The following is a 25,428-nucleotide window of genomic DNA, read 5'->3' as shown; positions in this document are numbered from 1 at the left end:
GTTAACTACTTTAATGGCACCGACAATCCAAAACCCAAGTGGAATCTAGATGGAAAAAATGTGTAGTTCAAAAGGTGAGCAGCTTTTACTTCTTCGCCACCTACAGAGTGTTATGTACGATCATTCAAAAACACCATGTTATTCCCCATAGACATTTTTGACCGATGGAACCGGTGCCTCGGAGGCGGGACTTATTCTTCAGATGATTATTATTTTCAACTAACCAATAGTAGTTGCCTTGCATTTTAACATTAAAAGCTATTTAATAATTGATTTGCATGCATAGTTTACTACACTTTCCATTGAACAATTACCCCCGTTACAGTAATTACAACTAGAGGTTGAGCGCGCGCAACGCCCACGCGAAAACTCGAGTAGCCTACATTTAATATGAAGAGTTTAATACTTAGTTTGTTTATTTTTGGTTTATGCATGGACTATAACGGCTCTTGCATACAGTCAATGCGGGGGCTGTGTCTATGCCTTTAAGTTACAATAGTTTCGCTACAAGCTGTTTACCGTAGTTCCGTAGTTAAAATAACAGATCCGTGATTTTTAGATTATAACCAATTCAGTCAACTGTTTTTTTAATTTCTGGAAGTGGCAATACAGCCCATAAAAGGCAGTGTTTGAAAACACACTCACTTTGCATAAACCCCGGAAAGGAGCGCCGTTTGATCAGAATGGTTTGGGAGGCTCCAAACGTAACCTCAGCTGAGCAGGCTGTGTGTCTTTAAAGGAAGTGCAGCGCACAACAACAGAGAGTGCAAGACTACAGCATGTCCCGCTTCACTGCCGCTGTCGGGGTTTTCACTGCACTTATATATGCAGTGAAATTAACACCATTGGTTCCACTGGAAGGTCGGTGTATTAAATGTGAAGAACTGAATTTAATCGCCCGATATCTGGAATTTCCTTGTTGCTCATAACTTTTGTGTCTATTCTATTTTGTGTTGCGCTGGATGTTTCCGCCCTTCAGAAAATACCGCGTCAGTCTGCTTGTTAAGTGGAAAATATAGTAGCTGGTGTAATAATAACCCATTTATTTTGTCCTCAACAGATGAGTATCATTTCAAAACATGGATGTCACAGGTATGTGCAACATGAGTAACCAAAACTGAATAGTGTCAGGGTAATATAATCATGACATTGTTCTCCGCTTATTGGGTTCGATCAACAGCACAGTAAGGACTATGACTTGACAGAATACAGATATCGGCTGCGGATATTCACCGAGAACAAGAGGACAATCGATCAACACAATGCCGGGGACCATTCCTTCAAAAGTAGGCGGATGTTAAAGTCAGATTGTTTTATTGTTGCACAACATACGCACTCTCTCTTTGTATGAAGCATCTTAAGGCATCTAGTCTAGTAAATATATACCCAAAAATGAAGGCACATTTTCGTACATACGCTTTTGTAGGTCTGCATTTTGTTTGTATGTGGCTGTGTTGTTTAATATCATCTTAATTACTGTTGTTAAGCACTCAGTGAATCCTGTTTGTATGAAAGTCCATGATAATGCCTATATGCTCATCTCAAGTGTAAATATCATTCCATTTATTCCATAGTGGGGCTCAGTCAGTTCACAGACATGACATTTGGAGAATTTAAGAAGTCATATCTTTTGACCGAGCCTCAGGTAAAGTATATTTTTTGTACATTTACAGTTGCTACTGATATATGTTGATATATGTTCACATTTCTTTCCAACTCTTATAATAGACAAGACAAGTAATCCCATGGTGGTTTGTGTATGTAGAACTGCTCCGCGACCAAAGGGAATCATGTAGTCAGCAGTGGACCTTACCCTGACTCTATAGACTGGAGAAAGTTAGGCAACTTTGTGACGCCAGTCAAGAACCAGGTACCCAGTTCTTAGTTAAAATGAACCCTAAGTCACCCCCCAGGTTAGATGTTGATTAGCCTATGGCCACTATAGTGAAATCACACGTGGGCGTGTCCACCTAGATGTATGATGTAGATTTATCCAAAACAACCACAATCAAATTGGATGGTATTGCAAGCTATTTGCATTCTACATGTAACCGGTTGTGGCTGTCTGAAGACTTGTGTGGATGTAATTTAGAAATGTACATTTGGACCATGAAAATATTTCATTCAGTTTAATAAGCGATAGCTGTACCATACGGCAAAGAAAGTTCCACTTTCACGTTGACAAGACTATGTTTTGTTTTTGTTTGTCTCCCAAGGGCAACTGTGGCAGTTGCTGGACATTTTCCACCACTGGCTGCTTGGAGTCTGTCACTGCCATTGCTAGAGGGAAGCTCCGACCACTGGTAAGACTATAGTCCATCAGTGATCCATCAATAGTTACCTTTAGAGAGTTTAGAGGGCCCCTGTTTGACCACCAGGGGTCAAACAGTGGCAGGTAATTTTAAACATAGACTAGAACTCTGAATAGAGCTGGGATTTTCAATTTCCGAACAGCTGATTTCGATGAGGCCTACTGCTGCTCATATTTGAACTTGTAGATAACTTAAACATGAAACATGTGCATTCATGACAAGCTTCAAACCGAAACAGGGCCCAGATGCTAGGGGGTCCAATGTTGGGAGGTGGGAAAATATAGGGGCCCTTTGAATATCAATTGCTGGAGGGATGCATTTGAAATAGTGGAAGTTCTGAGTAATGACTAACAATCAGTCTCAATATCAGTCATTATCCATACTTGTTTAATAAGTTAACAATAAATGTAATATATCTAATATTTAACATTCACTAAATATATTTTGACCTTTTAAATACAGTTGTTGGAAATTAAAAATGTCTGCTGTAAATGAATGGTCATGGTGTTTTATCCATTATCAGGTATATTTTATATCTGTTGAATCACATTGTTTCTGTTGCTTTTGTTTCAGTCTGAGCAGCAACTAGTAGACTGTGCCCAGGCCTTCAACAACCACGGATGCAATGGGTAAGTAAGTATAAATAGAAGCCATTCAAGAATGGTCCATTACAATAAATCATTTAACTATAGGGACCAACATCTTATCAGTGAGCTAATGAACACTATTTGTTTTGTTTCTGCAGGGGGCTTCCTAGTCAGGCGTTTGAGTATATCAGATACAACGGGGGCATTATGACTGAAGAAGACTATCCCTACAAAGGCTCAGTATGTTCCTGCTTAAAAGACTAACCATGCATGTATTAAAGGACCCCTATTTCACTGCCAGGTGTCCTGTTGAAAAGCCATTACAAGCTATTTAAAAAATCAACCCCCCTGATGAACACAGATCATTAGCCTACCCAGAAGACCATAGCAACTGGTAGGCTGGTCCATCCATCAATCATCTGGATTGAAACACTTGTTATTTCACTAAAGGTTGATTTCTTAAAATTACTTCTAATGGGTTATCTCATACCTGGTGATAAACTAGGGACACGCTTATTGTTGATACATGCGAAATAATGGTCTGCCTCTGTTGTAGGATGCCCCCTGCCAATTTGTGCCTGGGTTGGAGGCTGCTTTCGTCAGAGATGTGATCAACATAACCTCTGTGAGTGTGAAGCTATTTTGACAAACACGAGTCACAAAATTCCGAACAGAAATAACCATAGACTCAATGACTAATGTCAAGTAAATTATTTATTTTGGGTTACAAAGATATCATTGGAAGTCCCCTGTTACTAACACCTGTTTTTGCCTTTTTGAATGTGAAATAAAAAATATTTGGTTACAGTATAACCTCTAGTTTATAATAGTGTTAACAAACCTTAATCTATTACTGGATTCTCACAGTTCATTGGTCATATTTCAGTTATTTTGTTACTTGCACTGATCATTGTTCTATTAAAGTGCACAATATGTCATTACATAATGACATTGAGCTTGATAATTTGAACAGTTTTACTATCATAACCACGACCAGCTGACTTCCTTGCAACCCATTGATATTACTCTACGTCTGTTAAAAACAGTATGATGAGAAGGCGATGGTTGATGCAGTTGCAAGACTCAACCCTGTCAGTCTTGGCTTTGAGGTCACCTCTGATTTCATGCACTACAAGGAAGGAGTGTATACCAGGTGAGGGGGCAGCTTCTCATAACTACACACTGCTGCTTAAAGGTGCAGTTGGTCACTTCTCAATGGCGGACAAACGTAGGGAGGGAGGGGAAAAAGAGGGTAGGGACTTTTTTGGGTTGTTTATTGCGGTGGGAAATTTGCACCGCGTCAATTGTTTCTGTATAAACTGTTTAAGACTAAAGAGTCAGCCAAACTTATAACAATGAGTCTAATTTATTTGAGTAGTAAACATACAATAACATACAACAAGCATACAACTAACATACAATAATCTGAGGCCTCAGATGGGAGTTTGGTCTGCGTCTCTCTGAGAGCTCCGCAAGGAGAAGTCCAATGCATGGGCAAAAGAAAGGACTTCTTATACAATGGCAGTCAGGAAGGCTGAGAACAGCTCTGCTCCACATGATGTGTGATTGAAAAATCCATATGTTGTTATTTGTTTCATGGTCTAAGATTTGTTTCCTATTCCTTGTATTGTCTGGCCGCCCTACCTGTTCCTAGTGTTATCTAACGTTAACCTTTGTGCCTAGGGTAAACCGGTCATGAGGGAATAGGGATCCCCTTATGCATTCTTCTACTTGAGCAGAACACAGGAAACTCTGTTTTCTGTGTTCTGCTCAAGTAGGGGGCGGGGGTCCAGGAAAAGGCACAACCAACAAATGGCACTTAGAAAAACTGAAAGTGAAAATATAATTTTCCCATTACATTATTTTCAAAAACATTGTCGCTCTCTACTGACTAACTCTCAGTTCGTACATTGGGGTCAATACACATGTTTATTCAATTTTAAAGAAGGTAGGGTCATGGTCAAATTCCTGACATTCTAGATTAAACACGAGATAATCCAGTGACAAATCAATGAAGTTGTGACGGATAGAAGCAGAGAAAAGGCACTTTATTTGACTTTTAGTTGTTATATGGATAATATAATATGTATATACATATATAAGTGTGTTGTGATCAATCCTGTTTGTTTAGAAGTCACACTGTGGTTTGTAATGTAGCCAAATGTAAGATGGATATCCATCCAAGTACACTACTAATACATTGTACAGGTGGGTTCTAGTACAACTGGTGACCAATCCTCTGCGTTGTGCTCTCAGCTCCATGTGTAGAAACACTACGGACGCTGTGAACCATGCCGTGCTGGCTGTGGGGTATGGCGTGGAGGAAGAAGGAGGGGCACCATATTGGATCGTGAAGAACTCCTGGGGCCCCAGCTGGGGAATCGATGGGTAAATAGAGAACAGAAACACTGGGTGTGTGTGTGTGTGTGTGTATGTGTGTGTGTATGTGTGTGTGTGTGTGTGTGTGTGTGTGTGTGTGTGTGTGTGTGTGTGTGTGTGTGTGTGAATGTGCTCTGTACTCCACTGTCTCAAAGGATTTGTTTCCCTCAGGTATTTCCTTATCGAAAGAGGAAGGAATATGTGTGGACTGGCAGCTTGCTCTTCATACCCTATGGTCTGACTGGCAACAAAACCAAAACCAGTGAAGAAGAAGTGAAAGCTGAACAGGAAGTGAAACCATAAGGGAACAAGAATAGTCAATGTGTGACATGGAATGCTGTCTACCTTCATGCAGTTATTTTAAAAATGTTTGACTTTAACACTAAATTCAGGTGATGTTAATGCAATCTATATGAATAAAAGACAAATAGAGGATATCTTTTTTTTTCTTTCTTAGTCACGCATATTGGGTTTATTCAGAACTTATTTAAAATAACCAGCCCACAGCTTTTGTCAGTTCCAAATAACATGCAAAAGGTGTGTGGCAGTTGTTTGCCTTACCATTTTATATACAAAAGAAACAAAACTTGTTTATAAACTAATGTGTTAGGTGCAGTCTGTGTAAAATACATTTAGTAAATTATGGCTGACACTTGAGGCAATTTTTTAGGTCCCACTTCCCGTTCTGTGAAGTGCATCTTAAGGAGGTAAGATTAACCCTTTATATATGGTTCATATAAAACCCCAAAAACGTATTGTGTTTGAAGAAAGAAGAAAGAAAGCAAATGATAATGATAAACAACAATGATATTCTCAGCTCGGAAGGAACGAACGTCACTGCACAATGCAACTCTACCAGAGTGGGTTCCGTATCGGTCTAAAGATAATGTCCTTCTCTTGGATTATTGTATCGGAAGCTTTGCCGGATTATAATGAGTGTGTCTGTTTTTCTTGACATTGAGATGGTCTTGTTATGAGGGATACTGTACAATTTGATTTAGGATATTTTAAAGGGTAGGAATCGGGGGGCTTTGTCAGAGTCTGTGCCTATGCAAATCTGTTATTTAAAGGAGACATATTATGTTGTTTTCACAACAAGTAAACATAGTATTTGAGTTCCAGAAAACATGTTTTTGAAGCTGTTTGCTGGAAATAGCCTTAAGGAAAAAAAATCTCACCTACCGCTATTCCCCTGTGTTTCAGTCCCTTCAGAAGGCGCTGTTTCTGGTGTCTGTAGCTTTAATGGAAATGAGCTGCTGCCCATTGACCAATGAGCTGTCAGACTGAACCACAGCATGGAGGAGAAGGGAAGGGATTGTTGCCGTTTGCAGACTCCTGGAGCTCTATATCTGTATAATATAATAATGATATAATAATAATATTATATATAGGTATTTATATAAAATTATATCTAATATCACGGCCAAAAGCTATGTGCGCCTCGCATGATATGAATATGATATGATATGATATGATATGATATGAATCATAAAGACTGTCTGACGTCTCTGGCACTTCCACAACAAGTAAAGACTCGTAGTGGGCGATATCTTGGCCATGGTTGAGAAGAATTGGGGGAAAGGAAGTTTTGCCTTGACTCTCTGAAGTCCATGAACCCCGACATGGAGGCGAAAGGGATTGTACTCCGGGAGCTGAGCTGCCGGACTGCCGCCGAGCTCCCTGCGCCGGAACCGCCGGAGCTGCCGGTGGTGTACTCCGGGAGCTGAACTGCCGCCGAAGCTTCCCGGCAGCTCTGGCGGGTGTCCTCCGGGAGCTGAAAAGTCCGGCGGGGGTAGCTCGGCGGCAGTCCAGCAGCTCAGCTCCGGGAGTACAATCCCTTTCTCCTCCATGTCTCCTCCTTCGGCAGCAGTCTGGTAGCTCCGGCGGGGGGAGCTCGGCGGCAGTCCGGCAGAGAAAGGGATTGTTCTCCCGGAGCTGAGCTGCTGCCGAGTTCTCCCCGCCGGAGCTGCTCATTCGCTGGTCCACAAAATCTTAGCTATGCTCTGATTGGAGGGGAGTTAGGAAGTGGGAGGTAATTATTCAACCTTGCCCCCTTCCTACGTGGGAGCGGGCACCGAAACTGACTCGCTCGTTTGGTAACTGTAGGCGGGGTACTTTCAGAAATGCATATCACTCAAAACATCATGTACAGACTTTTTTCAAAGTTTGTATGCATGTGGGAGCACCAGAGACCTAAAACAACACCCCAAATCCCAGGAAAAGGGTTGTTTAACACACTGCTGAGGGCTCTAGGGTTAGTTGAAGGGTGGCCTTGTGATTGGGGTTTTTGAACTCAGAGATTAAGGCAGGTAGTGCTGTTAGGAAGGAAGATGGGTCTTGGGGAGTTCCCCCTTGGGAGGGTGCCTCAATATAAATTCTTAGGGAGAAATGATCACTTGGAGAGATCACATTGAAGCGTTGTGGAGAAAAGTAGGAAAGTTCTGAAACTCAGGGAAGGGAAGGGTCGGGGCTGAATGTGCCAGGGGAGTGAAGTTGTATATATGGTTTTACAGGGCAGTTAGGCTTTGGGGTCGGCAACTAAAACATCTTTAAGAAACATGCTCTGCTTGTGGAGCTTGGGGAGACTCCCCAGGCGCTGAGGCAGATGAAGCTGGGTCTAAAGCAGTGGGCTATGAAGTCAGCCGGGGAGAGTTGAGCATCTGTCTTGCAGACGGTGTGGAGGGGTCGTTGTGTAGGTCGAAGGACGAGACATTCATGTCAGGAGTAGGAAAGACGGCGCTTGAGGGGGAGATCATTTGAGTGGATGCCTTTTGGTTCCCTGTACCACATTGGATAATGGGGTCCTTTGGGTCCTCATTTGGGCACTCATTTGGACCCAGGACTATGGCCAGATAATCGTACTAATCATCAGAGAGTCACAATTGTTTGCCGACTGCTAAGTGAAATTGCATAACAAAAAACAGACCTAACAAAAATGGCAAAAAAACAGACTTAACTAAAAGGATTATGTGAAGTCTGCCAATGGGCGTGAGAAAATGACCATTCTCTCACTGCGCACACTGTGGGTTCTGCTGTTGATGTAACAGACCAGGTCCAGGCTTTATAATTCTTACACATTATTGGCCTGTAACCAGTGGCTGGCAGCAATATACCTAATGGGGTTGTAGACTCCCTTCTACAAAATAAGTAGAAGAAGATGAGGCGACAGCACTAGTGATGGATTTCATGATTCTATTCCTTGATTCAATTCGCGTCGGTCAGTTTGCCAAGAAGAATCGTTCAGAATCGTTTGTTCGTTTGTTTCCGGTAGCGGTAAATCGAATCATGGAATGCTTAGTCAGTCAGACTCAAACGATCGTGGAAGTTGGTCATCATCAACACAACATTACAACTTTAACAAAACGCAGCAGGATGGGGGGTGTTGTTGATTATGGGATGTTTAACATATCAGCAAGATAATACACTCGATTTAGCAATGATGGTGGGGGTTCCGGGTCGCGTGCGTGAGAATGAACCATGAAAGAAGGAGACAGCTTGATGAGACATTCACATATTTTATTAATCTGGCATGACACAGAAAATACGGAGACAGCATGCCATTTCACTGATATTGAATCGTATTATCGTACGCTCGCTCACTAAGCCTCTTCCCTCTTCACCACTCACAGTCAGTGAACGAACAGAGAGTCAGCGACTCAGCGAATAGTGGGTCTGGGAGGAGCCGAGTCTGAGAACGAATGAGACGAACGAGAGAAGAATCAGTTTGGTTCCATGGCATGGAAATTTCACTTTATGAGGTTTCCTAACATTAATATGAGTTCCCCTAGCCTGCCTATGGTCCCCCAGTAGCTAGAAATGGCGTTAGGTGTAAAACGAGTACCTACTCTGCCTTTGAAAAATTAAAGCTCAGACACTCCGATTTCGCATTTGCCCACATATGTCGTCATAAGGGGCCAGGTTACCTCCCATTCTCTGCTTTGCCTGGAGAATTTGGCCGGCCAATGAGACAATGAGCTACGACTGTACACTTCTTCGTTATTTGGATAACTGTTCTGCTGTTGGTGTTATGCGCATAACACGTCGGGTAATCTGACGTCTCTCGTATTTCCACAACGAGACTCGGTGGGGGTTATCTCAGCCATGGTTAAGAAGGAATTGGGGGGAAAGGAACTTTGGCTCTGACTCCCTGAAGTACATGAGCCGCGACATGGAGGAGAAAGGGATTGTTGCCCACGATTGTCTCCTGCCGGAGCCCCGCTGCCTGCTGCCCCCTGCCCGCTGCCGATGGCACCACCACCACGAGGCAACACCGCCTCTGCTATTTTTTCAGGCAGCGACAAACGCTGTTTTTGACGTGATTGAACATAATATTTTGATTGAACGGGTTGCAAATAAGGGCATACAGAGTTTAATACGTGATCTGAACATATAAGTTGGCCAAGTGACCTTATGGTTAATCGGGCCTTGCCCTCACGCCCTTTGGAATTCGACATTGGGACAGCCCCTGAAGGTTTGCTAATTTCGCGAGAAAGCGCATCAAAGTCCATGAGTCCGGACTTTGGGATTGGGCCTAACTTTGCTTTTGAGACTTAGTGGACTGTCTCCCCAAACACACATTTTAATAACCTAACGAATAAATTATGTATTCACGCACGAGAAATTTGATTAGTATAAGGCATTACTTTTCTTTACACGCGGTGCACAAGTCTGCATCAAGCGATGCGCCTCCCATCACCGCGGCCAGGGAGGAGACCCTTCGCCCGGGTCTGATCCGACCGGAGACCCTGGCAGATGTGTCCCGGGTGAAGTCTCTCAAGGAGATGCTCTTTTCTTCTATCGCGACGGTTTTAGCAGAATCCACGAGATCCAGGTAAGACATTGTTTTATTAAACCTTTTTAACTTTAAAACAAAAAACAGTATTAAAGAAACAAGTGACGTTAAACGGATTATAATTACAATATGAATAAGGCATTGCACAAAAGCAAAAAACGATATTTACGATACAAGGACGTTCGGGAACCCTTAAAATAAGCCCTATTTAACATAGGCTATGTAACTAGTTATGTTGTGGGCTTCTTTGTAATATTTGTAATATTACTATTGTAATAAAATTACAATATTTGTGGTACAACTGTATTTAAATAGAATTGGTACAAAGTACAACATCCACTACTCCAATTGATTTTCTCCATATAGGTGAGATGTTCCATTGCATTGCAACAGGCTCTAAGGAACAGGGAGAATGCTTGCAATGCTTTCAAATCCTCTGATTTGATCACTGACCAGGCAAAAGCTTAATCCATATATATAGTGGCAATCTTATCTTCATTACCCAAAGGTTCTTTGAGCAAATATTTTGCTCTTTTATAGCCCTGAGCTGGAAGCAAATGTTGGCAGCTGTGTTGCTCTAGTACATGCAAGGGGTCACCGTAGTCATCTGACTTTCTTTTCACTCCTCTCTAAAATGCTCTGATGAACACCTCATACTGCAAAGGATCCCCATCACGAACAGGAATGGCTCTTGGTGGTAAAGTAGAAGAGAGATTCTGTTGAACCAGAAGAGCAGGGATGTAATCTTGCCTCTGAATAAAGTTACATATATCACCTTGGTTTCCATCCTTCAGTATAGAGGGTGTAGTGCTAACGTTCCCCTGCACACCTTTTTTTTTCTGCATTAATATATTCTAAATGAATCGGTTACCAGTCCAGATTAATTGTTTACAGGTTCCTGCTGTAAAAAAGATATTGATCTCAAAGATACCCACACTAATCACAGTCGGCCATCTCTATCTCTCATATGTTATGAGAGAGGGAGAGGGAGATAAGCAGAATACACTTTATGATCAATAGTCACATTGCCTGACAAGTATGGGAGAATTGTACTATAGGTTTGGAGGAAGTATAATCCTCAATTGCCCATACGAATGAAAAAAGTGTTGAGAAAGCACAACAAAGCATTAGATTCTCAGTGACATCCAAATGTGGGACTTGTTAAACCCTCTGCTGCTACCAGGATGAACCCTGTTGACTAGGCTGCCTTCAAGGGGATACCTAGAACTGTAAATCTCTCGATATCTGGTTAACCCCATCTTGACAGGAAAAGACAGAGAGGGCTTTATGGTCACCCATTCATGCCTTCTGCGGCCCCAGGGATGAACCTTGTTTGCTGAGCGGAACCCAGTTGAAATTCGGGTTCTGGTTATTTTAAATAATAAACTATATTATATAAGAGTTTATTATTTTTCATAATGTTTTGTTGACGTTTGTGTAATGGTTGCAAACTTTGTTAATGTTATTTGATGTATTGTAAATGTTGTATATATCCTTTGCTTAATTAAACTGTTATATGGCGATCCAACCAGAAGGGGGCGCTATGAGGTGTTTGCGGGTGAATGTGGAGAAGGCGGGAAAGTGGAGGAAAGGGAAAACGTGCTGGAGGTAGTAGAGGAAAGAAGTATTAGGGGGAAAAAGACGTTTGTGAGACAGTCTTGTTGAAGGCTGATGACATATCAGCAACCCATAAGATTCAAGATTGTGTCTGGTAAATGAAAGTAAAGTTCAACACGAACTTGAAAACTCCACCGGACCGGTTCACATACGACCCGGTCAGTTAATTGACAGAAGTAGCCGAACAGTGGCCTGCTAACTAACGCAGCTAGCGACGCTACTGCCACGGGGTTTCCGAGGCACCGCCGCACGAGATAGCGGGTGCGACCTTGCGGGTTGGCTGACAGGGCTCGGGCGAAGGAAATCACGCGACAATTAGTGAGGAGCGCCTTTGTACTTTCCACGGACTTCCCCAGTACTCTCACGGACCTTCATGGACGCCCATCGCGTTTTACCTGGACGTGTGAGTAGCCAACCGAGTTCTCTTGGCTCGGAGGAGCGAAGAGGACTATTCATCAACAGGCCTGCAACGGGGTTTTCTTTTGTAAAGGATTGTTTTATTTTGTTTTTTATGTGCCGGCTTAGTTAGTAATGTTAATTACTTGTAGCCTGTATGGTAACAAGATGTCCAATATGGGATCTGTGACATGCACTTATATTGTTCTCAAATAAGTAAACGTTTTAACTACTTACCCTTTTGTTGGTTGGCTTACTAAATACGTGTAGTGTGGATATTGTGTGTGTTTAGTGGCTAATATTTAATAAGGGTGCTGGTGTTATATGGTTAACATAATATAGGAAATCAAAACTAATAATTTAAGATTGATTGAAGAACCTAGGGCCCTGCCCTCTTTATTATAGGGGTAAAAGGGCTACATGAGCTTACTCCAAGTTATCCGCTGAAGCTGTGTACCCCACCAAAGAATAAAGAAGCCCCCTGTATTCTTTCTCTTACTTTACTTATAGGCCTACTAACATATGTTAAGGTTAACTAGTTAAAGTTACGGTCAAAGTCATACATTGTCCGCTTTATCAATGTATTCCTCAACAGGCTGGTCTCATACAACGTTTGTATGATATCTTACCAAAGGTTATGCACAATTTTTAATTTTCCTTGGCAATTCTAGGAAAGATTCCTAAGAATGTCCGGCAACATTAATGAATGATCGGTGAGCAAGCCCCAAAAACTGCAGAACCAGAAAAACATTAGCAACATGCAATGTTACATTTACTAGCAAGAAAAAAAAAAAAAAGTTTTTGTTTTTTTGAACTCGTCGTGCTTTTCATGCTGATTTTGATATATAAAGGGAATATAATCGGGGTAGGGTATATTCCGTTTAACAAATAACCAAAATTAGATTTTTTATTACACAATGCGTGTAATCCACCTGTTCGCGTGCTAACATTTGCGCTTGTTTACGACCTGTGGCGATTATTGCCTTTACTGTACCATGCAAGCATTATAATATTACATGTGATATGTACTGTATGTATTTAATACATGAACATGTAACATGAACACAATATTCTGAACAGCCCCCGAAATGATTGATTCTTGGTTCCTGTGATATGATTGTGATGAGCATCAAGTGATTAACATTGTGCTCAGCCACAGTCACATGTAAATCTTCTGTGTATTATTTTTAAGGATGATAAAGAGTGCATCTTCCCTCCGTCTCCAGATGGAGCACCGTCAGAAGTACGGGAAGATTTTCAAGTCCCGCTTCGGCCCCCAGCTGGTGGTGTCCATCGCTGACCGCGACTTGGTGGCCCAGGTGCTGCGGGCCGAGGGAGCCACACCCCAGAGGGCAAACATGGAGTCGTGGAAGGAGTACCGCGACATGAGGGGCCGCTCCACCGCACTCATCTCTGCGTGAGTAGCCTTTGACCTGTCTTTTTTCGGACCCCATGAAGCTATTGTAGGCTAGCTGTAAGCCCGCTACGGATTACATCTCCTCCATATGCCTTTTAAAATATCAAGTAAAATGTCTAGTGATGTTTGGAGAGGGCAGGGGATAGGTATGCATGATCCTATACTGGCCTCATATGTGGTGTTGGGGCCAACATTGGCCTAATTTGCTAAGGAGAGTGTTGGAGTCTTTAGAGTCTGGGGCGCATAACATGTTGGGGCTAGGGATGCACCATTTACCAATTTCACTATTAACCATGGTTTAAACGTCTCGGTTTGGTAACTAAAGGCACAGCCACACCTAGTGTTTCTGTCCTCTCTATCAAAAAAAAGGACATTATGGTGCATTCATTTTCTATGACCAACCTTTGAACAGTGAGTCTAAATTGTAGTCTATAATCGTTGCACGGCTAATTGGGGCCTTTAGAATGTTGAAGTACATGGGGGAGTAGCCAGGATTTTAACATTAAATACGTAAATATAGTTCCCTATATTTACTGCCAAATAACAATCACTAATGTTAACGGTCATATTAAATAAAAGCCTCAAGCTGTTATCCGCCTTGTCGTCAATCATTTTTAATCACACCAACATAATCATTAGATCTGAGCTTTAACAAGGTGAGTGCTGCAAGGCAGTTATTGTTCTTAGTAGCCTTTGTTATTTGGGGAGCGCTGTAAGCCAGCGCTAATAAATAGACCTATTAGCGTTAATTAACGGTTTCTGAATGGATAATGCACAGTTTATATTTACAATAACATCATAATTGTTCTTATTTAAAGCATAGCCTTTTACTTCGAACTGATTTTGGTTTAAGTTGAATTTGGGAATGCATCAGTCAGCAGCTCACAGCTAGCGGAGCTAGTGTATAGCCCCTTTTGTGAGGTGTATTGGTAGAGCATTACTCTATAAACTGCAAACTAAACTACTATACTGCTCCAAAAAAACTTAAGTTAAGGGGGAGAAGAGGAGGGGCTGATCATTGATGTACTTGTTGCATTTTAGTAAGGACAAATCATTTCAGGATTAATTACTCTGCACATACTAACACTTATCATACCACTGCTATGTATAGTAGTAATATTGTATCATCATACAACAACATCGCTCATTATAATGCCCATACACTACGGTTGCACTTAAACATAATTAAAAAGTTAATATGGGTCGTAACCATGATAACCATGATAACATGCCCTCATCCTTCCAATAACTAAGCCGAAAGCAATTTATTTTCATCCTATTGTACGAATTCATGCATTCATTTCATTCATTAATTTACTGAACTTTAAACAATGTCACTTTAAACAATGTACTTTTATAAAATTATTTTAGGCATATTTTACGCGACACTCACCTTCTATTATAATATATTGGATCTTTATATTTTAATATGTTTGCAAACAGGAGGACCAAAAATTGAAATGATCAGACAAACTAACCAGCCATATTAACGGTGGTAGCCAAATTTGCTTGAAAACATAAATTATGAGCAGCAATCTGCGCATACTTTCTTTTGCATTTATTGAATCATATAAATAAGAATAGGGACCCCTGAATTGTCATCACCTTCCCCCCGTTTGCTGCACCGCTGGTTAGATAACATTTTGGAATCTTTAGAATGTTGCAGTACATTACATGTTGGGGTTGTTAAAGTCCTGCGATCCTTAGAGTGCTTAGTTTAATATCTTGTTAAAGTCATTAGAATGTGGGATACATAACACGTTGGGTTCTTTTAAGTGTTGAGGTACATAGCACAGTGTAATGTTTGAAGGTTATGAGTGTGATGCATGTATCAAAAGTCGTGTTGCTCTTTGTGTCCTGCAGGGAGGGTGAGGAATGGCTGAAGATGCGTAGTGTGTTGCGGCAGCTGATCATGCGGCTGCGAGACTAACCGTGTTCTCAGAGGATGTGAATCTCGTGGTGGACGACCTGGTTAAGAGGGTTGGCTTCCTACGCAGCCGATCATCTGACGGGGAGTCTGTGGTCAACATCAATGACCTGGTCTTCCTGTACACCATGGAGGGTAGGTGATGTTTTCACATAACAGTCTTGCCAAATAGGACGCTTCCTCAATGCAGAAAGAATCCTAACCTGTATTAGAGTAGGAGAGTCTTCCCCTATCCTTCCCACCTCCTCTCCTCCCTCCTTCATTTCTTCCTTCTCCTTCCTATCCTTCTCTCTTCTCTCTCTTCTTTTCTTCCTCCTCTTTTCTCCTCTACTCTGTTTGTAGAAAGAAGTAACAGTTATTGTAAACCTTGATGTGGGAGACATTGCAGTAATGGGGGAGGAAGTTTGGTTCCACTTGGCGGATGAAGGAATGTTTGATATCAAGGAGATGTACTGCAGGGTAGGAAAGGTTAATAACTACCGTATGTTTCAATGCTTGCTGGCAAGCATTCAAATTCCAGTCATAACTCATTGGAACGGCGCTGTGTGTTGATTTCTATGCTTAAAGTAAAGCTGGCCTGCCTCATTTATTCAAGGGGCGGAGAGGGGAAGGATGGAGAAGGAGGAAGAGACTGACTCTATGGAGTCAGATTGATGTCAAAAGTTTCGTCTTTGTAACAAAAAAAAAGCTGATGACATGAGTTCAACATGCAGGCGGGACGAAGGGAAGGGGGGGACTTCATTTAATAAGTCATAATTATGTGTTTATTCCATATGCATCCTCTGCAGGAGTGGCCGCCATCCTGTATGAAACTCGTCTGGGCTGTCTGGAGGAGGAGGTGCCAAAAGATACGCAGGACTACATCACTGCTCTGCACCTCATGTTCAGCTCCTTCAAGACCACCATGTACGCCGGGGCCATCCCAAAGTGGCTCCGGCCGGTCCTGCCCGGGCCCTGGAAGGACTTCTGTAGCTCCTGGGACGGCCTCTTCAACTTCAGTAAGGTGTGTGTGTGTTCTCACAGATGTGGGTTTGTGGGGCCCAGTCACCGGTAGCACACCAATGTTATGGGGCCCTCAGACATAGTGGGGCCCAAAACCCTGGGCCCCACACCGTTTTTCATTTGTAATGAGCTCAGGAGGCTGTCTTGACATGCCCCCCACTCTTCTTTTACTTGGCCCACAAGGTAGCAAAGTTGAGTTCTGTGTGTATAATTTCTATGCTCGTGATCGCCCCCTAGGTGGTACTGCACCCTTAAGCACACTTCCTGAAGTGTGTATCGTTCAGCCAATCACATGTGGCCAATTGATCAGCTGCTTGACTAGGCATACTACTCACGCACAAGGGCCAGATTTTCACTTGGAGAATGTCAGAAGGTAAGTCTATCTTGACAATTATTTTATAAATAGATTTTATATTTAATACTATTTTATATATATATCAGTAATTCCATTTTCTATAGTACTATTTTATGCACATAACTAGATATATTTAATTAGAAACCGTTTTTTCTAATATAGCCTAGGCTATGTAGCAACATGTTAGCTGCATGTTGTTGTTAGCCACTAGCTGTAGAATGAATTGTGTTCAAAGTGATACTGTTTAGTCATATAAATTACTTTCATAAAGTATATTTTGGATTACATTTGACATTGTTCCTTGTGGGGCAATTCCCTATTGTGGGCTAATTAGCAGTAGGCTATTTCATGGCCTACATCTAGTTTAGCTAGATCCAGTGCTACTAATATTGACAAGGAGGTTAATTAGCCTGTGTTGCTAATGCTACTGATGAGGTGACCTGTGTTTTAGGCAATGCTTTATTATACTACTGGTATATAACTTTAGACTGCTTTATTTGTGTTGTAAGTATCGTAGCGAAATACAGTTTCTGTCGTGTTTTATTTGGCATTTTGTAAATGAAACGGAAACCGGAACGGGGTTGATTGTTGTATTTTCGCTTGGTTCTAGCCATACTGTTAATACGGAGAACCGAGCGAAAAGACTACAACCAATACTTTCATATACGTCCGTTTCCGGTTCCGGTCCAAATACTCGCGAGGGGACTAATATTAAAACTATATCCTCCAGATTGTTTATAAAATGCAGTTGCTTTATGGAATTGTCCCAGCATTAACCAAGGTTTCAGGTTATTGTTACAGTTATGAAGACTCAGTTTTAACCCCTAGGCCTACATGTATGGAAAATTAGCAACAGCCAACTGGCTACACAGCACATTCATGTCATGCTGTTTATGATCTCAGTAAATAGAAATACTTCACAACACATTAGTTGGGCCTAGAGACTAATAATGCAAAGGGCTGCTACATTCTTCATAGTTGTTTGTCCTATCAAAGAGAGTCTGTAATAGTATGTCTGCAATGTCATTGCCCATATGTGCAATGATTCATTTTAGAAATGGTTTTCACAGAGCCATAATGCGAAGAAGGAAGCCAAGAATCCGGCCTGTTGATGAAGCAACATCACACATTCTTTCTTCGGGAGATAAGCAGGGGCTTACGCAAAATGTCATTGATGATTACAAAGGTTTGTTGGGTACTTTCGAGTGGCAGCATGTTACTCCCAAAACATTTCTTAGTACTTTAAATACCTACAGTGTAGAATAAAATTATACGACTACATTTCAGAAATAGTAAAAATGCTTGTGCTGCTGCTACAGCAAAATTTGTTAAAAGCCATGTATTGGTCAATCAACATAAATGTGTCTAAATAAACTAAAGTTCTCCACATTTACACACCTCAACACATACATTGCTTGTTACATCCTTTATATCCTGTTTGAACGTCTTTATCATTAAAAAGGCTAGGTGTGTAACGATTCAGCGATACGAATCGGTATCCGGTTGGATTAACACAGATGCAACTACATCAATACGTGGGCCCCTGAATCGATTTAAAATTAATCTGTCTATGCACCGAATGCACGTTGCGGTCGATTGAGTGAAGCTTTAGCCTGATATCAAGACAGCATTGTCAACTCATTTCATTCCGTATCCATACGGATCTGAAAAATGGAATTTAAGGAAGTGGGCGGATCCGTGTGTGTGTTTGTGTATGTTTGCACTCGCGTGTCTGCTCGCGCCCTGCATCTCACGAGCAGGGAACAACCGGAGTTGTGAGTGCACAAAAAACAGCCATACAATATGTCCAAAAACAGTGAAGCGATTTTCAGTGCACCAGCGAATCTGAAATCAAACGTGTGGAAGTCCTCTGGGTCTTATAAGAAGGAGGGGAATATTTACAAAAGCTTCTCTATTTTCCTAATTGTGTAGGACAGCGATCAAGTCGATAAATAGACAAATAGAAGACATGTAGTTCTAAATTGATAAATGTGTCTTCCATATTTCCCCCATGCCATTAAGAAATAAATATAAATACCTAAGATTCCATGGTTCATATACCATATATCTATTTGAAAGAAGGCAATGGCTATTTTATAGAAGGCTTATTTTAATTAATAGAAAATGAATGCCTTAACGTTAAATGAATATTAACTATCTATCAGATTGATTCATATCTCATCAAATCGCAACAGATCGTTAGAACATTGAATTGAATCCCATCAAATCGTTCCATATTAAATTGTATCGTCCCTGTATCGTAGCACATATCTTTTCTTATAAAGGAGGGATGCACACCCCTAGCTAGTAGGCATCTACTGATACTGATATTAATATTAGAACAGCTTGTTGTCCATCATCCATTGCTTAATTTACATGCCGTGGTCATGGTGTATGTGAAATTAAAATGGTGCAATAATTCCAATTTATATGCATCTTTGTATTCATAGGACGGGGAGTGTTTGCTACCAAGAGATTTGAAAAAGGGGATTTTGTCCTGGAGTACAGGGGTGAAATCATCTCTTTCGAAGAATGCCAGTTCAAAAAGTACTCCACTACAGAGAGTACATATCTTTATGAATTTGAATGGAAGAATCATAGATGGTGGTAAGCAGCAGATCTATTTTCGAAGATTCCAAATATCTTATTAAAAGAGGAAAAAAGGACTGGAGTAATTAAAGTACAAGTTTGATGTGTTGTATTCCCTCCTTTTAGCATTGATGCATCCAGGGAAGATGGGTCACTTGGACGATTAGTGAATGACGACCACAAATCACCAAACTGTCATGAAAAAAGTTATTGTAAATGACAGCGTACATTTGTGCCTGTTTGCTCTGAGAAACATAGAACCAGGAACTTAAATTGTCTACAACTATGGGGACTCAAAATGGCCCTGGCGTAAAAAGGTGAGTTGGTCAGGTTTCTGATTGTGCGTCTGATGTGTTAGAGAATCTATAATGCAAAATAACAATGCAAAATAACAAGGTCTGACATGGGGAAAAACAGAATTGCTATTGTGACCAATATAAAGTGTATTTGCAGTAACATTAGAGATTGGGTGTTTTAAAATGACTGTCTTTACTATGTTCAATTGGCAGCTCCTTATATATAATGTCATGTTGGGACCTATAAAAGCCCTTGCCATCTACTTTACTTTGGAAATGCTTGTCATTTCCAAAGTTGTCAATGCTTTCTGTTTTGGCAATGGTTTTCCTTAATGGTACTTCATTTTCTATGAATATCTTTCATTTTTCGCTATCTAATTTATTCATTTCCTTTTGAGCAAAGTTTTGAACTTTTTCACATCCCGGCATTCATTCGTAACACCTGCTCAAATTTTTTTCTACTTTTTTAACTTTTGTGTACAGGAGAACCTGGAGAAGGCCAATGTTGAGTCAGATGAACCCAAGCTGTTCCCTGATCATGTTACTACTCAGGTAATTGAATGTTATAGAACCTGTAGTTACTCTCCATTTTATGTGGTATATTTTCTAGCATGTTTGCCAAGTAAGGAAGCAACTAATATTCCACCTCTGAAACATCCTGTCAATCATTAATTAGTAGAGTTCACCTGACCGCACACCTTTCTAGCCTAACCCTCTGGATATCTTTTTAACACATTCATTTGCCCTTATGGGGTCCGTTCAATAGATGGTTAAATTTTTGTTGTTAAAGCTCAAAACACACACACACACACACACACACACACTGGTATTTATGGCTACTGGGGACCAACTTTTTAATCATCACTGGTGGGGACCACCCTTTCTAGAGGTGTTAGAGGTGTGAAAAAAATTCAGCACACTCACTACTGTTTAGTTAGCCTATACATGCCTTAAAACCTGCAAATTTCCATTAAAATGTTTTCCCCATCATATATGGGGACCACTGAAAAATCAAGTCAATGTGTTGATAGGGGACCGAATTTGCATGAATTTGCATATAATTTACATAATTCACACCTTCATACTTGACTTTTTGGGGACCATACTGGTCCCCAAAAAGTCATGTCCATCATTATTATTATCAGTTATTATCATTTAAAAAAATCTTAAATTTACTTTTGATTTTAATATGCCATACTCAAACCATAAATTAGTACATTTAATCAACTAAAAACTACGTCAGGAGGACAAAAAATGGAAGAGGTGCCATGTAGGAGAGTCAGGCATCTCAACAGTCTGATGAGATGCTGATGAAAAAAAAACTACTGTGCAACCTTTCACTTGATGCAAGAACCTTGTACCTCACAACTGCCATGATGGTGCGTGGTCCACTGCAAAGATGCTTCCAAGGTTGTACAAAAAAGCAAGAAGGCAGCTGTTCGCAACAACCACAAAAAAGCGCTGTATAATGGCAATAGCACAGAATAATAATACAGTAGTATTTAGCACATAATGACCTCTTCATGTGATATTGCTTCAAACCATCATTGAGTGATGTAGTACTTTGTAATGACTATCAATAAGGACCAACTCCCGATCAATTGAAATAATTGTCAATTTAATAAACAGATGGCCTGCCACGTTGGCTCCAACTTTAAGGTTTCAAGTATCAAGCTAAGAAAAACAGTGAAAATAACCATAACATAAGACTAACATAAGAACATAACATAACATAACATAAGAAGAAAACATAAGAACATAACAGAACATAACATAAGAAGCAAAGCACTGCTCACAAAACTAGCAGATTCATTCCTAATGTTTTTTAAACATTAGGAGTGCTGGACTTTCTTTTTGTACGCTGTGATGCGGTTGTATACATAATATTTTAACATTTGCCAATCCCGATTATTGAGAGCTGCTGGCTCAGCTCTTAGACACTTTTCACAGTCTCTCTTTGAAGGGACGATGCATGAAGTGATGAACCGCTTCATATGCTTTTCAACGGCTTTTACCTCTTCGTCCTGCCATGGCTTTCTTTTCCTGAGAGCTTTACCTGTGAGTGGGGGAAAAAATGTCAACACATAGACCTTACACTTATGTAGTACATATCTTGTTTACCTGACCACACAAAGGACTGTACATGGTTCAGTCACCATTTCACACAAGATCATCGATGTTCAGAGATTATTACTGTGTTCTGGCACCCAGTGATTTATGCCACCATGGAACATCACCAGACCCATTAGCTTTAAGCAGTGGCACTGCAAGCGTACTGCTGTTGCAATTCACATTTGAGTTGATCTGATTTGTAATGAAAAAAAAAAAGATTTAAATCACCTTTGACAGACATCACAGCTGTGAGCCGGTCATCCTCTCCAGAAGGTGGCTTGCTCCTCTTGCTCACTGATGGGACTGCATTCCTCACCTCTGCTGATGATTCTATGAAATAGATGAATGATATATTTGTTAGATATACAGACAAGGAAACCTACATGAGAGGAAATGCTTTTGTGCAGCGGGACTCATTGTATGCTTGATGAGATTGAAAGATGTGGACTTAATTTCTGATGTTGTAATTTCTCTATTATTTAAGTCACATCTTATCCCTTTCAATCTTTCCTTTAAGCCACGTTCCCACTCGCGGTATTGGCTCTACTCGCTTTTGGAAGCTGGTACCTTTTGGGGGGACAGTTTCCACTGCAAAAATAGTACCCCCTGGATGACGCACAGGACTTCCATAAAGCTGCTGGTCCACTTGCTAGATATGAGTGGAGTCATCCAGCCTGTCGTTTCGCGAGTGAGCAACATGAAGGTTTGTAGCTCCCCCAAAGAGCATGGCGTGCCCTTTTTGGCTGCTGCAACTGACGCCTAGACACTTTTACCCCGTGCCTGGTTATTGTCTGTGACAAATCTCGGAACCAATCAGTGTCTGCAATGTGTCGAGGTCACTTTTTATAAAGTACGAGGCTGCTTTTGTGGAAACCTGAAGGAGAAGGTAAAAAAAAAAGAAAGTACATCCAGGTACCAGTAGGGCTGGGCAATTAATCGAAAATGGACCCTCGATCTCAATTCAGGGGCACGTCGATGTTCAGAATTACAGAACCAGCAGTATCAGTTATTTTTCACTGTCTACCCAGCCATTGTTTAATGCATTCAGGCTTACAGTTACAGTGGCCAAAGCTATATTCACCTTTATGATAGTTGGGCTGCTGTTTTCTGATGAAGAGAAGGCCATGTCTGAGATATTTTTTGTAATTCTCAGGTGTCCATTGTACTTATTCTGCTAAAATAGAAGAAGGAATTAAAAAAAACAACCTTCAACAGGTGTTGCGGCTCCGACACGGTCATCTTCTGCTCCTGATGGTGTATCTCTCTTGCGTGTTGGTGGGGGGCCTTCTTCCTCTGTCAGTGGGGGGCCTTCTTCTTCTGTCAGTGGAAGAGTCTCTTCTGCCAAAGACAAAGATTACAGGATATTGAGAAACACATACAGTAAATACTTCTTTTGAGATAAATGAATATATACCTTGAGATGAATAGTGTCGTCCCCTGGTTTTAGCTGTCTCATCAGTCTCAACAGGACAAATGACTATGTCTAGAGGAGATATAAAAAACTTGATTAGCAAATATAAACAAAAGCATGATGGACAAAAGAAAAATGACAAAACAGCATACCATCTGGCCCTATTGTGATTTCATCCAGGTTTTGGCCATGGAACTCAGCCAATCTTCCTTGCTCAAGGGCCATGAGAAGCTTGCTAACCTTGGCAAGCTGCAGTGTTTTCTCAGGTAGTCGATAAAACTCACGATGGACTCTAATGTCATGCCCAAGAAAGTTAGCCAACTGGTCCATCTCTGTATCCGTCATGTTGAGAACCGTTGAGAGTGTTGCAGCATGTTTCCGCAGCCTGGTGGAGGTCAGTGCCTTGGGACACTTTGCACCACATGCTACTGCAAAAGCACGGAGGCAGTCCGAACCACGGAGATGCGTTTTAGCAGCTGGTCTTGCAAACATGTAGCGTTCCTCTTTGAGTACCTCACAAGCCTCTCTCTCTGAAACCAGGAGTTCCAGTGCACTGAGCATTTTCTGAGTCACAAGAATAGGAACCGGTCTACCTCTTTTTCCCCTGATCACAATCCTTGTGAAATGTTTGCAGAGTCTTTTCTCTACTTCTGACAGTGCCCAGTCCAAATCCTGGTGATGATCAGACTTGTCTCTTGACAAAAATGCAGACAAGGGCATGCTTGCCACTTCTCCTTCCCTGCGACGGTTAAAGAGGATGATCTGTGCTAAGCACACCTTTGCCAAGTCTATCCAGGTCTTTGTGGAAGGACTTTCAGAGTTCTTTGCAGTACTCCTCTTGCTTTTGACTGAGAAACTGGTGCAGTCTCTGCACATCTTCTGTGAACGGCATCAGAGTGGGAAAATTCCACTTTGCTTCATTGAGGTTACGTAGTGCTGTCGCAGAAATCATTTCATTCCACCTTTCGTTGTGGACTTCCAGAAACTCAGTGGCATTTTTCACAAGTTCATGGTTGTTCATGATCAAGCCCTGAGCTTTTAGGAGTTTGCTGACTTTGACCAATGTATGGCCAATTTTCTTGGCAAGTGATGGTATTGTGAATTTGTGAGAATCACTGTCATAGCCACAAGTCACCTTGACAGATTTGATCACCTGCAAGTAATTCTTTGGATTTATGAAATCCTCCACTGTTTTTAAGGGGGTAACTTTTCTGGCATTATGAACCAGTCTTCCCATTTCTCGCATTTTGTCACGCACACACTGTTGATTCTTGGCTGACATCCCACCCTTGTTCAACAGGTGCTGCCCAACATGGATGATGACATTGTCATTTTTCACAGCATCAGTGATCGGATCAGCAACCATGGCACTGATAACTCCCCACATCTGTTTCCCGATGTGTGATGGCACAGGCTGCATGAATGTACACATAGACTGAACACGATTTTTTCCAGGTTTGACAGGTATCGATGAAGGCTTAAGTTTGCAAATTCGCATATGTCGCCACAGGACTTTTCGTGTGAAAAGAGCTTGGCAGTATGCACAATGCATGAAATCCTTCCCCTGTGCGTCTTTATTCTGGCGTTTAAATGGAACCTACTCTCCTCTCCCTGACTCCAGCACAGCAGCGTTGTGGGCATAGTTGCCTCTGTTGCGAATATAGTCAAGCAGTTTTCTTCTCTCCAAGGAACCCTTTGGTAAACTTATAGCTTGAGCCACATCAACTTTATCGTGGTGTGCACGTTCTAGATGTCTGGCCATTTTTGCATTTGCTTTTTTGCAATATAAGCAATACTGTCGTTTGTTGTAAACTCTTTTTCCATGCCTCTTTTGTGAAGCTTGCACAACTATGGTGTCAGTTGCATCTTGACTTGAGCAGGGTTCTTCGTCTGTACTGACATCACATGTACTGATGTTTGTTCTCAAGTTTTCAAGGTCTGGTGTCGTGGAGTCACCTACTGTTGTGGAGTTACATACTGTTGTGGAGTCACATACTGGAGTCACCACTTCAGAGTCAGAAGATAATTCACCCACTGGCCACCTTTGTTTTCTTTCAGTTGTTGAAATGCTGACATCACTTTCGTCACTTTCAGACGTGGAATCTGGCACATACTCATCGCCACTCTCTGATGTAGAGTCGTATAACTCATTCAAGTCTTCAAAATCTGTGTTTCTCATCTGAAAATAAATTCATTAACTTAGAGGATGGATCGATAGTTGACATTATTGGACACC

General features: G+C 41.3%; 1 protein-coding gene and 1 pseudogene across 2 annotated transcripts; both read left to right on the top strand.

Moving 5' to 3' along the window:
- The first annotated feature begins 702 nt into the window (after positions 1–702).
- ctsh (cathepsin H) lies at positions 703–5,713 on the top strand. Its single transcript, XM_079736358.1, has 12 exons — positions 703–861; positions 1,061–1,092; positions 1,181–1,286; positions 1,575–1,645; positions 1,766–1,870; positions 2,217–2,303; positions 2,886–2,941; positions 3,058–3,139; positions 3,456–3,524; positions 3,946–4,052; positions 5,156–5,287; positions 5,450–5,713. The coding sequence occupies exons 1-12, from the start codon at positions 780–782 to the stop codon at positions 5,517–5,519; spliced, it is 999 nt and encodes a 332-aa protein (XP_079592484.1). The 5' UTR covers positions 703–779; the 3' UTR covers positions 5,520–5,713.
- Positions 5,714–9,248: 3,535 nt separating this feature from the next.
- On the top strand, positions 9,249–24,597 carry LOC307075792 (cytochrome P450 27C1-like; annotated as a pseudogene). The gene is made up of 8 exons: positions 9,249–9,261; positions 9,946–10,109; positions 13,310–13,500; positions 15,364–15,562; positions 16,216–16,430; positions 16,667–16,669; positions 20,153–20,221; positions 24,493–24,597. The product of its transcript is annotated as a cytochrome P450 27C1-like (transcript).
- The last annotated feature ends 831 nt before the right edge of the window (positions 24,598–25,428 follow it).

The sequence above is a fragment of the Pollachius pollachius genome, assembly GCF_949987615.1.
Source record: "Pollachius pollachius genome assembly, chromosome: 5".
NCBI lineage: Eukaryota > Metazoa > Chordata > Actinopteri > Gadiformes > Gadidae > Pollachius > Pollachius pollachius.
Note: the sequence above shows the minus strand (reverse complement) of the source record. Positions and strands in the feature narration are given on the sequence as shown.

Coding starts and splice junctions, on each gene's coding strand:
- ctsh (XM_079736358.1), top strand. CDS start 780: ATGTCCCGCTTCACTGCCGCTGTCGGGGTTTTCACTGCACTTATATAT. Junction 1,871..2,216: donor TGACGCCAGTCAAGAACCAG/GTACCCAGTTCT, acceptor TTGTCTCCCAAG/GGCAACTGTGGCAGTTGCTG. Junction 4,053..5,155: donor AAGGAAGGAGTGTATACCAG/GTGAGGGGGCAG, acceptor TTGTGCTCTCAG/CTCCATGTGTAGAAACACTA.